Source organism: Crocodylus siamensis, chromosome 2 (assembly GCF_052110815.1).
Source record: "Crocodylus siamensis isolate JL-2025a chromosome 2, ASM5211081v1, whole genome shotgun sequence".
NCBI classification, from domain to species: Eukaryota; Metazoa; Chordata; order Crocodylia; family Crocodylidae; genus Crocodylus; species Crocodylus siamensis.
The window spans coordinates 128055391-128068570 of NC_143396.1; the positions used below are offsets into that span (position 1 = coordinate 128055391).

General features: G+C 43.0%; 1 protein-coding gene across 2 annotated transcripts in view; it reads left to right on the plus strand.

The window, feature by feature from the left end:
• Positions 1-6933, plus strand: part of LOC149870770 (transmembrane protease serine 11A-like) — a 66386-nt gene extending 59453 nt beyond the window's left edge. For both annotated transcript variants that reach the window (XM_090034747.1, XM_090034748.1), the window contains 4 exons: positions 1072-1255; positions 2084-2343; positions 4327-4469; positions 6721-6933. In XM_090034747.1, coding sequence (XP_089890873.1) covers positions 1072-1255; positions 2084-2343; positions 4327-4469; positions 6721-6882 — 749 coding nt within the window. In that variant the 3' untranslated portion in view covers positions 6883-6933. The remainder of the gene's footprint in view (positions 1-1071; positions 1256-2083; positions 2344-4326; positions 4470-6720) is intronic.
• Positions 6934-13180: the final 6247 nt, after the last annotated feature.

Here is a 13180-nt window from a genome sequence, read left to right on the forward strand (position 1 = left end):
AGATCTTGGTATGGGACAGCGACTGTGCTGGGTTCTGTCAACTTTGCATGACTTTCTTTTTTAAGTTCATGAGTAGCTTTCAGCATGGTGACCACATCTACAAGAGAAACTGACTGCACTTCATTACTACTGGACAGTAGTGTTGCATATCATGAAGCGTGATGCGATGCAGTAGTGTCGCATGGAATGAAGCGTGATGCTGCTGTGCAGTCAGCACAAGCTACTGTGCAGTCAGCATCAAAAACTGTTCAGCAATGCTACTGTGCAGTAAGTCCGGATACTGCACAGGCAGCATCTTGTGTAGATGCCGCCAGCGAGTGGTTGCTGAGTAACAGCACCTGTGGTGGCTTAGTAACAGCACCTGGCTCAGATCTTACACCCCATATAGTTCAGGTATTTCCATTTTGGGAGATTCCATTGCCAGGGGCTAGCAACTGCTCGTACATCTCCAGGGTACTCTTCAGTGAAGTACTGTAGAGTTGTCCCTGGGTCACTGTGTATGGGAAACTGTGATGGTTTGAACTGTGGTGTATATGATTGTCAGATCTCTGTTAGCACTGTCCCAATCCAGTGAAAAGGTGTCTCCCAGTTTTTCTAGTTTCTACCTGAAAGCAAGGCCTGGATGAAAGTTAATAGGTCCTAAACCAGGTAAGATAGATGCAATGCTGCTTGAATAGGGAAATGGCTACAGCACAACCTGATCAGTGGCAGGAGTATTTCTGATCTGTGTTAGTAAGTAGACTTTCAGCTGCTCCTGGATTTCCAGGTGGTAACAGAAACTAAGAATAGTCGTATTCCTCTCCTCTCAGCAAGGAATCTGTCTTCTTTCCTCAAAAATATATATGTTACTTTGATTATCCTGTGTTTGTTGAGCTTCATGAATCTCCATAAGGCTGAACTATTCATTCAGGCTTTTAGCTAATGGGATGCATGTGGGAGAGCCTGAATTTTGGAGTTGATGGAGGGATTGTGTGATGTAACAATTTATTTTGCATATGTGCCACCGAGGAGTCAATAGGCTCTCTTACAAAACCATGTAGCAAATGATGTTCTTTTTCTCCTTTCCAACAGTTTGTGGGATACGACAGAATAGAACAGTGAAGTCAATGTCAGCTAGAATAGTCAATGGAATTGCTGCTGCAGATGCTGGGGACTGGCCATGGCAAGCTAGCTTACAGCTGAATAACATCCACCGCTGTGGTGCAACACTGATTAGTAACATATGGCTCCTGTCTGCAGCTCACTGCTTTAAAGAGTAAGTCCCTGTACTCAGAGAGAGTTGGCAAGAAGGTCTGGTGGGTACTGACCCATGCATCAAATTGTGTTGCATTCTGAACTAATGCCAAGTCTCCCTCAACATCTCAAGGCAAAGAGCTTTTAAAAATTCAGCTGGAGCCTGAGAAAATAGCTACTTTGAAAAATGGCTCTAAAGGATGTTCTAGGAAATCCCCAAGCACTGCAACTGCCCATAGTCCATATTGCAACTGCAGTAGTGTCCTGACCGTGTTTTGCTTAAAATTAGGCAGAGCCTGGCTATCACAGCTTGGCTCAGATCCACAAAGGAACTGATGCCTAACTCTTTTCTAAGCACTTAACTCCTTAATGAATCAATGGCAAGGTGGGTGCTTAAAGAACTTTGTGGACCGTTCTCTGACAGTTTTTGAGCTGACAGAGTACCTCATCCCATCCTGCCCCTGGACAGTTGTGTGAATTTTTCCCTGAAAAAGTCATAATTCATTCCTGGTTGGGATGAATAATGATATTTGAAAACCAATACTTTTGGAGAGGGATTGGCAATGTCACAGTAGAAGGGGTTAAGAGTCAGCAAATAGCCAAGTTTGGCATGGCTCCTCTCAGTGAACTGCTATAGTGGGTGGTATTTGCTTTGTATATTGGCCTTCTGGCTCCCCATAGTCCTTAGGTGGCAGGATCAGTAATTCACCTGGGGTGTCACCAGCCTGATTCTCCAGTCACCCCAAATCTCCCAAGAATTTTGTGGGATTTTAGAGTAGGTATACTTGACCAAGTTCAAGATCTTTTCTCTCCATAAGTGAAATATTTACAGTAATTTAATTTCTTCCAGTGTAAAACACCCACACAAATGGACAGCTACCTTTGGACCTCTTTTAAGACCACCAAGCTTAAAACGATTCATCAAGAAGATTATTATTCATGAAAAGTACCGTTATCCAGGTGTCGACTATGATATTGCCCTTCTGAAACTCTCTAAACAGGTTGAGTTTACAAGCATTGTACATCATGTTTGCCTGCCGGACCCATACCAGGTTTTTCCATATAACACTTACGCAGTTGTCACAGGATGGGGTGCACTTAGCAATGATGGTGAGTGCCTACAGAAGACAACATCTTACACTTTACATTAATAATGTTTTGTCACCCACTGAAGTAGTTCTAGCTGTATGGCCATTGAGAAATCTGTTAGGAAACATCTCATTTAGGAAACAAAGCTAAAGCCATGCAAATAATTAAAAAGTGTGTGTAATTATAAAAAATACATTCCACGTTTCCCTGCTCTCTGATGTAAAGCTCGAAAGAAACAAAAAAAGGAAAACTCCAACATTTTGTTTATGTCCCTTATGTTTTAAGGCATCTTTACACGTGCTCCAGGGAGGGGGGTGTTTTAATTAGAGCAGCTCTTGGGAGCTGCTGTAATTAAAATGCCTGCAGTGTCTTGCATATTTAGCACTTCAAAATGGCAACATTCAATGAGCTTTAGTTAAAGTGCCCCCACTGCCATTTTGAAACATGGGAACACTGAATACATCTGACACTGAGGTTGCTGGAGCGTTCTAATTCGAACACTCCAGCAGACTCAATTAACTAAGTCTTCTCCAATGCATTCTAATTAGAATGCAGTGGAACAGGCATTGGGCACATGTATAGATACCCTTAGATCTTAAGCTCTTTGATGCCAACAATGCATCTGTATTTGTACAGTGACTGGCACAACAGGGTGCCAACCTTGACTGGGATTTGTCAGTCCCTTTAAGAGAGATGTGCTATACCCATTTAGCAAAGCCACAAATTCAGTTGCAGACAGGTGGCTTTCCATTGTTACACAATTAGATAAAGCTAGGAATTGAACTAGCAATAGAACTAGTCTGGAATCCAGGTCACCTGCTCAAAATTGAATTTCATATGTTCACTATTGTACTTAAGGGAGAGAGCCTGACACACAGTCTACTTTAGTGATGCATCTCCAGAGTTATGAGTATGTGCCTTTATAACTAGTGACATGCAGTTCTTTATGATGCAATTTTACAAGCCCTTCCTATGTGTGGTGGCTGGGGTTACTCTCCAGGACCAGAAGCATCGGAGTTTGGCCCCGACGCTCCCAAAGGGGGACCCAGGGACCCCAGCACCATAGAGAGCCTTACCTGGGAGGGAGGCAGAGAACAGACTAAAGCCACGGGAGCTGGTGCTGAGCCGGCTTTTCAGGCAGCTCTCAAACTAGGCAGCAACTGGCTGATGACGTCAGCTGTGAACACTGCTGCGGGAGGTTTAAAAACCCTGGCAGAAGCTGGGTGAGGAGAGGAAGGGAGGAGGCATGGCACTGAGCTTGCTGGGCTACAACCTGGCAGAGTGGGTTCCTCCCTTCCCCGGTGACACAGCCCTGCCAGGAGTGAGCAGGGACACTGTGAGAGGGCCAGCCATGACTCCCCGATGCAGAGCCCCCCAGTAAAGAGTGTGGGAGTTGGGCACTGCCCGGTAGCCCTGGAAGGGCACAGCCATCTTTGAGCCCACGGAGGGCCCAGCAGGCCCAGGTCTGGCACAGGGCCAAAGACCAGGCTAAGGATTAGGGGTGAGTGGCAGGCAGCCCCCATAAGCCTGCAGCACGCTTGGTGATTGATGGAGTGGTGGCCCACTGAGAGGCCATAAGGGCACAGAGCCACAAGTTGGAGCGGTGGAGTGGACTGGGGTGTAGGGGAGGTGGAGCACCACATCGACCCTGTGAGTATTACCATCCCTGGGCTGGGGTAGAAACACCACTGAACCCCTCCTTTCAGTATCAGATCCATCAAGACATGGCAGAAAAGTTGAGGGCCTGGCCCAAGGAGCGGGGTGAATACTCATAACACCAACAGAGGGCATCACACTATGGTATTAAATATATAAAATATGTGCAACAACTCTGCATATTTCCTCAGTCTAAGGAATGTGGTACAAGACTGAACACCTTTTTTATCTCAACCAAAATGGACTCTCTCACTAGAGAAAATGAGATGTTTCCTAACTGTTCCTTCAACATCTTAGATAATGCAAATGATTTAAGTTTTTAAATACCAAAATATATTTTCCCTTTAGGCCCAAGCCCTAATGCTCTTCAGGAAGCAACAATAAAACTCATAGACCCACAAATTTGCAACAGAAAAGAAGTGTACAGTGGTGTCATTACACCAAGGATGTTGTGTGCAGGATACCTGGAAGGAGGAGTAGATGCCTGTCAGGTAGGTGTAGCTGAAAATTAGTATGAAAGTCATTTTAATTATCATTCAGTACCATAGTCCCCCAACTTTAACTAATACTGTACATGCTTCTCTGTGCTGTTCCTTCTAAATGAGTCAAGAAGGAATTGGAGGTAAAAATCAAAGAACAATTTTACATGCAATTTAGCCCATAACACTCTGATTCATGTCAAACTTTGAAAGACACAAGGTGCATTATAGCCCTGCAGTTCAAAATTGCCTCATGCTGGCTATTTGTTCTCTATAAGGTCCTCTGTGGTTTCTCACTCCATATCTGTTTCCACAAGTATTGTCCCTTCCTACTGTCTTTCTGTGGTTACTTCAATCTCCATTCATCCTTTCATGTAGCTACTGACTTCTTGATTACTGAATTGTTTTCCTCTAGCAGGTTTAAACTGCATCTGTTTTGCTGTTATGTTTAGGGTGACCCGTACAGATTTGGCAGTATAAAGGAGCCATACTTTGACAGAAAATATGATGGACCTGAATGATAATTTCACTAGATTTGAATTTGAGTATTAGTCAAGTTGCTTTTTGTAGGTAGTAAAGATGTGAATGATGTGTAAAATATGAAAAAAGTTACCAGCCAGCATAGTATGACCAAGAGTTCTGAAGAAGTTCAAGAATGAAGTGGCTGAGCTGTTAACAAAAATGTACAACTATTCATTAAAATTAAACTCTGGACTGGAGAATATCAAGCATTGTACCTATGGTTTAAATATCTGCTAGAGATACTTTTTGGAATTACAGACTACTTAGCCAGCTCCAACACAGGAATAATAGCTGAAACAGTCATTAAAGCTAGTTAGAATATATCTAGATGCACATGAAATGATAAACTTATTTGTGTGACGCTACAAAGTTTCTTGCAAGGAAATTTTAAACAAAAATTGTTCCTATGACAATGTTGTTAGAAGATCATGTCTATTAATATTAATTTTTTTTTAAAAAGGTGTAAATATTTGATCTAACAACTTAACAGCTCCCCTTGTTAGGCCCAGTCCCACTAAGACATCTGCACATTAGGGCTGTGCAAAGCTTTGGACCCTGATTCGATTCGGCTCGAATCTCTGAATCCAAATTGAATCAGGAGACCCTTTAATCTCTCTGAATCAAATCAGAACCCTCCAAATCGATTCAGAGAGATTCAGGAAGATTTGGACATAGACAGCTTTAAATGTTTTTTCTACATATCTCTAGGTAGCAGGTGGCTCGTAAACACTGCGATGCTGGGGCCCACTTCTAGGTTCACCGCCGAGCATATGGAGGGCTTTCCTGCACTCCCCAGGGACACTCCATCCACCCCAGCATTGCAGCATTCACGAGCTGTACCTGCTAACTCAAGGTATGTAGAAAAAACTTTTAAAGCTGTGTCTATGTCAAAATCTCTGATTCTTTGAATCAGCATCGAATCTTCAGATTCGGATTCAGCCGAATCGAATCAGGGAAGTGGTCCGAATCAACGAACTGAATCACTGTCCCTGATTCAGGGCAAATCCGAATCAAATAGGGCTCATTTTGCACACCCCTATTGCACACGCTTAACTTCCTGCATGTGACTATTGAATTAATATTCATAAAATTGAGTATATGCAGAAGTCTTTACAAAATCAGAATATAAACACCTTGAATCTCATGAACCTATTTTCCCTGTCCCTATTTTGTTCTGCCTAAAAAAGCTCGGGACTGAAAGGCACTGTTAGCATTTATTTATTTCAGTACAGTTGGGCAGTGAGATGGATTACAAATTCACTCTTATAATATGGTAATCTTCTAAAATCAAACTCACTGTGATATTATTTATATAATAGCTTAATTAAAAATTTTGGGAGAGGCTAATGCATTTAACTTCTAAAAAGGTGCCATCAACTTAGAAACTGCTGCTCTGAAATAATTCTTTTCACCTGCTATAGTTACAAGTAATATGTAAGATTATTTAAAAGGGGAATGTTAGCCAAAAAATAATGATAATTTTCTTCGTGTTGAGCAAAATGGGTAATGGGATTTGTAAAACCATAGAAATTGGCAGCAGTGCTCTGTGGGCAATACAGGTGACTTCTAACTCAGATTTTAGAAGTTGACTAAATTCCAAGTTGATGGTATCCCTTATAATAATGCTCCTTGCATCTCTCATTGGAGACAGCATCATCTTTCATAGCCTATTGTCTGTAGAAAAAAAATCATCTTTCCCTGTCTGCTAAATTAAATGCCTTTGTTTATTTGTTTTCTGCAGGGTGACTCTGGTGGGCCACTGGTTACTCCAGATTCTAGATCCATGTGGTACCTTGTGGGAATTGTGAGCTGGGGAGAGGAATGTGCCAAGCCCAATAAGCCCGGGGTCTACACACGTGTGACTTACTTCCGAACTTGGATTACCTCAAAAACTGGCATCTAGCACAAACCCCAAAGTGGATATAACTTCTCAGGCTGTATGCAGTTCATAGTAGTATATAACTCTGAGGTGTTATTGAATGTATCTATCCCTGCACAGTTTTGGTCAGTTCCTGTCCAAAGCAAGCATTAGCTTCATTGTTGGAGATGTGACAATCAATCCCTCACATATTTACTTTAATGTGAGATCACCTTCCTCATCTCTGAGCTCTGAATGGTTCTGACACAGAAAAGGAGACTAATGGACTCAATCGAACTAATCTAAAAGAGCAAAAAGTTGTATTTATTTTTAGTAGTTTAAAAGTATATCAATTTTTTTTTCCCCAGGAACAGGGAGTTACTCTGCAGCCTGTCAAAGGTTTGGGGATACCCATAGCTCTTCTACCCAATTCCTCTGCTTGTCTTAGCTGCCACTATATTTGCTAAGCAGTCTTAGGCTTAAGTTTCCTCTTCAGAGCTCAAGACCTAGACAGACTATAGTTAAGTCAGGGCATCTTCCCTTCATTTACTGAAAGCCTGGCTTTCCCTGCTACCATGTGGGCTACTAAGAGTCTGGGAAAGTTGCAGGAAGCAGGTCTAAGGGAAACCCAAGCTAAGGTAAAAGAGGATTTCAATGTTTCTAGCAAACTTCTGTTATTCCACTATGAAGCATATTTAGTGTATTCAGTGAAGCACAAGTTATTTTTTAATTTCATTTTAAAAGATTTTTATCACAGCTGTATGCTACAACCGTATTACTGCCTCCCTAGCTGACTTCTTTCATCTTGCACAGTATACTTGAAGGACAGGATGTATCTTTGTTTGGTGCTTAATGTGCAATAACAATGCATGTGGGCAGGGGGAGGAGAGGAAACCCACCTGCACCCCCACCCTCACTCCCACCCTAACAAGAAGGTTAATTATATTACAGAAAAGAAACCTTCCCTTTTGTATTCAAGCCAAGAAGTAAATATTTTTTAAGGGAGACATGCTTGCCAGATATAATTTGGGAATTATATTTTAGATAAAGACAGGATTGGCCCTTCTAAGTTTTCTGCTGAGGCAGCTAACTCGCAAGAAAGGAAGCTATAGGTGGGAAGCTTCCCACTCCATTGGTGGCTTTATCCCAGCAGAGGATAACTGGTAATCTGTTGCATCAGACTACAACTGAGAAGTACTTGTAAACCGCAAAGGAAGTCCCCTAGTGATGACAAATTTGTCCCTAAAATGAGACCTTTGCATCCAACCCCTGCAAAGATCTCAGTATACTTTTTAAAAGAATGCCATCATGTTTACTGTTGGTGTTCAGGGATCCAAGCTTACTGTCCTACCTTCAACCCCCTGCATGACCCACCATTGCTACCTCTATATGAAAAACCACAAGGACACTTCACTGGTGGTTCCTCCTTCTGTCTTTGATTGGCCACGAAGCCCAGTATGGGGAATGAGAGAAGCTGTACATTCCACTGCTGAATCTCTGTGGAACAAAATGTCTTCGAAACAATTTGCCTCCATTTCTGTCCATCTGTGTTTAATTTCATCTTCTCTTCAACCAGCTCCACAGGGATGTTGGTGACCAACACCAGCCGAAGCAGCAGTGCACTTAGTTACAAACAAAGCAGGTGTCTAATATGCTTTGAGGTGTTTTCAGATACTTTTCACAGTTTATCTGTGACATCTTGACCCTGGGCAAAACAGGTATTATGTCTCTAAAAGAAGCGAGTCCTAATTTTTCGTTGTTTTTTTTTAAGATGGTGGCATTTCTAGTCTGTAACACAGCCAGTAAATTATTAAAGGTGTCTTAGGATGTTAATGATGGTTAAATGAAACAGATCTATAATCTCAACTTAATAACATAGATTGCAAGCTGTGCACTTTTGGGTTACTGCTATTTTTCAGCTAAGAATGCAATCTGGGCTGGATCCAATACTCAATGGAAACCTCAGGAGGATTTGGACCTGGCCTTCTCTGAACACTGTTTTCAGTTAGAGTGAATGCTCCCGATTTCTGATAGAGAAACCATTGTAATCTCCAGAAAGAGTATCATGTAAGAATAAAATAAAGTTGAAAGATCATGGGCCTGACTCTCCAAAGGACATTTTTTTACATACACAATTTGTACCTGAAAAAATGTGCACAAACTTTTCTGTACCTTTAATGGAACTGTAGGTATAAACTGGGATACTTGCTTATATAACTGCTGGAGTGCATTTGGAAAGTGGGTGGTTAGAAGGGCAAAGGCTGCTTTGCACCCAGTATTATTTTTTGTTTACACAGAAGGTGGGCAGCCCAAGGTTTGTGATCCCTAAAAAATGGATCCCTACTTTAGACTGAAATTGATGTCTCAAATGCATGTGTATGCCTTCCTTACGGAGTGAGAAAGGCAGCTTTTACTTCAGATGTTCCCTGTGAGGAACCAAAACAACCATAGGGAACATGAATAACTTACTCAGGAACTGGCGAGATATCCAGATGCACTGCTCTTCACAAGCTGCTAGTAAACTTTGTGTAGCTTAGTTTCATCTTTACTGAACGTCATTTTTTTATTTTGGAAGACTCAGTTTGTTACCAGCACAAAAACAAAAGAAACAGAAACCTAAAGAAGCAAAGGAAAAATTTTAAGCCTTTATATTATTATTATCATCAATAAACTATAGTAGTGATTTAAACAACACAAAATTAATATATTTTATGTGTATTAAACATATTTAAAATATGGTATATCTCTTTCCTTTTTTTATTACTGCAATTTTGGTTTCTATAGCCAGACTCAAGTCTCTATCTGTTTTGAAATATTTTACACTCATTTCGTTTTGTTTTTTGTCTAACTTCTGGGGCAACACTGCATCCTATGTCCTCTTTCCCTTCAAATCAGAATGGGTTGGCTTTCAGAATAACTTCAGCAAAACCAAAATGACACATTCCCTTTAGTATATAAAAACAACAAGAGCTGGGTTTTGAGTAAAATTGAAACTAAATAGAATAAGAATAAACCTAAGCCTTATTTGAAACAAATCACCTGAGTTTTGCTCACTGCTAATTTGAAGTCTGTAGTACAGTGGAACTTTTCAGTGAGTATAAACTTAATGTAGCCTTTATCCATATTATCAACCAGGTGATCAGATTGGCCAACAGGAGGGACAGAGAAGGATTAAATTCACATCCAAAGTATATTTCTATTCTAATGTTTTTATACATTAGAGGTACTCACATCAAGCCCAAATCATTGCATCTTACAATTTCATGATCAATGATATTTATCAATATAACATTCGTATGTACTGTTCCATAGCTGTTGTACCAGGGTTTGGTTGCACAATCCTGCATGCTTTCTTCATGGTCCATCAACTACAGCATCCTCTCCACATCTGTTGTTTTAGGACTGGTCATACCATCCTACAAGCTTTTTTCTACTATGGTAGTTTGTACTGATTCTGTCTATCACAGGAGGTCTGGAACGGATCCCACATGTCCTGCTTTGCTCTGGTGCTCCCCGGAGAACTTTAGACTGGCAGGATTCCCACTCTTGGCCTACCTTATGACCTACATAGCACAAACAATAAAAGCAATAAAATGTTGCATTTTGCAACCCTTACTCATCTGAGGAGGTCTATTTGACTAGTCACTGGGAGTCCTCATTAGTAAGCCTGCAAAATTTACAAGCAAAATCTACTGCTTCTGTAACAAATTACACAACTCATCAGCGAAAAGCAGTTATGTAAGTAACATGCTGAATATTAGTTTCTGGCAACTCCAAACTTGCTTCAAGATTTGCAAAGAGGCACATGGGTGCATAGACATGTTTCTTGTAGAACTGGATGTTGTTCTTGTGTCTGTATTCATACACATATCAAACTGCAACCAGCTTTGTATACCTGAGGCCCTAGACATCTGGGTCATCAGGATTTAAGATCACTGTAGCCAAAGGATACTCAGTTCCTGGGACAGGGGTGGGTAACTATTTGGGTCTGACAGCCACTTAGGGGGTTTTGGTAAGTTGTCATGACCTGGGTCAGCACCCCCACCACCCCTTCCCCTCCCGCAAACACATGCAACAGATCACCAAAACTAAGCGGCTCTGCTCTGCACTCAGCTGGGTGATTGGGATGGGGCAGCAGACAGAAAATGGCATCTGAGAGCAGGATGCATGGGCAGGGCCAGGGCTGGGTTTGTGGGGTGGCGACAGTAAGAGCCAGATCCACTCCCTGCATGTCCCTCTATAACACACACCAGTTCCACAGGCAGGGGCATGTGGGAGTAGATCATGGCTCTGCCCTGGGCTCCAACCCCATGTCATTACTGCCCCGTGATCGTGGGGTCTTCAAGGAGACCAGCTGGGACCTGCACAGGCAAGGTGTGTGAAACACACGGATGGGATGGAGCTGTGGGCAGGCAGGGAATGGTGTATGGGAATGGCGTGGGCGGGTGGGTGGGGGCCAGATCTGGGACCTTAGGTAGTGACAGAACAGGGCCAGTGCCTGAGGCAGAGCTGTGATCCACTCCCTGAATGCCCCTCCCCACAGAACCGGCACCCATCAGCAGGGGCGGGCAATTATTTCATAGATTTCATAGACATCAGGGCTGGAAGGGACCTCGGGAGTTCATCGAGTCCAACCCCCTGCCCAAAGGGCAGGAAGTCAGCTGGGGTCATAGGATCCCAGCAAGATAAGCATCCAATTTGCTCTTGAAGGTGTTCAATGTAGGTGCTTGAACCACCTCCGCTGGCAGACTGTTCCAGACCTTGGGGGCTTGGACAGTAAAGAAATTCTTCCTTATGTCCAGCCTGAAACGGTCTTGCAGGAGTTTGTGACCGTTTGACCTAGTCATCCCTTGGGGCGCTCTGATGAACAAACGTTCCCCCAGATCCTGGTGGTCACCCCGACAAACTTATAGGTGGCCATCAGATCACCCCTGAGCTGGCAAGCCATCAAGGACCACATGACAGGCAGCCAGGGGCAGCTAAAAATTAATTTTCTAAATTTTGGGGAGCTCTGCAGGCCAGATAGAATGGCTTGGCAGGTCGCATCTGGCCTGTAGGCCGCATTTTGCCCACCCCTGCATCACAGGGATGTGCAGGCAGGATTGCAGCTCTGCCCCAAGCCCTGGCCCTGTGCTGTCGCCACCCTGAAATCCTCCCCCATGATCCTGGCCCTGCCCACCCACCTCACTCCCAGACACAGCTCTCTACCCACCTGCAGCCCCATCCTTTCCATCTGGGCACACAGCCCGCTTGTGTGGGCCCCACCCTGGCAGTGGATGTGGGGCAGATGGGTCAGGATGCCTGGGCAGTGAGGCCAGGTCCAGCAGTTGCAGCAGCCAGAAGGAGCCACCACCGCTGGGGCTCCCGAGAAGTGAGTCCAGCTGCCATGCCACCACAGCCGTGCTGCATGATCGGGGCAGCAGGACTAATCACATGTGCCACAGCCTGGGCCAGGAAGAACTGAGGAGCCTGCTGCAGGCTAGACAAACTCCCTTGGCAGGCAGGATCTGGCCTGTTGGCCATATTTTGCCCACCCCATCCTAAGAGAATAAGGTGCCTTGTATTACTTACTAGTGATCTTGTGATTTTTTGGGAGGAAACTCCAAGACAGTTTCTTTTTAGGTATCAGTCTAGTTCCCCTCCTACCTCAGAGAAACCCAGAAACAAAAATATCCATCTTAAAATTGTGGAATAAGCTTACTGTGTATGAAATGGCACCCTGAAACTGGACAGCCACTATTACTGTTAAAAATGTTAACGGTTGGGGTTTTCAAGGTACATTAAGAGAGTTATGCAGACAACTTCTTTCATCCCCTCTGAGAATCCCAGCCTGAAAGACCAGTCTTTACCATTTGGCTTAATGTTGCTGTAATTCTGCTAAAAACAAACAGAACCTAGAAGTACCTGTTAACTGTAGGTATTTTGAAGGATACTTGCTTCAATCAACCTGCTTAGCAACCTTTGCATATCTGGAAAACCACTGGAACTTTAATGTTCCACAAAAGTAGGGTATATTATTGCTTTATCTTCCGTTCACTCAGGGTTTTTTTAATGTATTTTTGTTACAGGAAGAAAGAAGAAAGCTAAACAAAAAACCCCGTAAGAGTGTGTTTATGCCTATATAGATTCTAAGTTAGATGCACCAGAATGTAATTGCATTTAACTTAGGCCACCAAAATCCACTCATCCCTAGGGGCTTAGAGATAGAGCATGTTTACACCAGGATGAAAAAGAGGTAGACACCAATGAACAGCCTTCCATCAATGCAACTAGTTTGAATTTTGTGTAAAATGTCCCTGGAGTATATGGAACCTCTATCCCTGTAAGTTTTTTAGGTTAAATA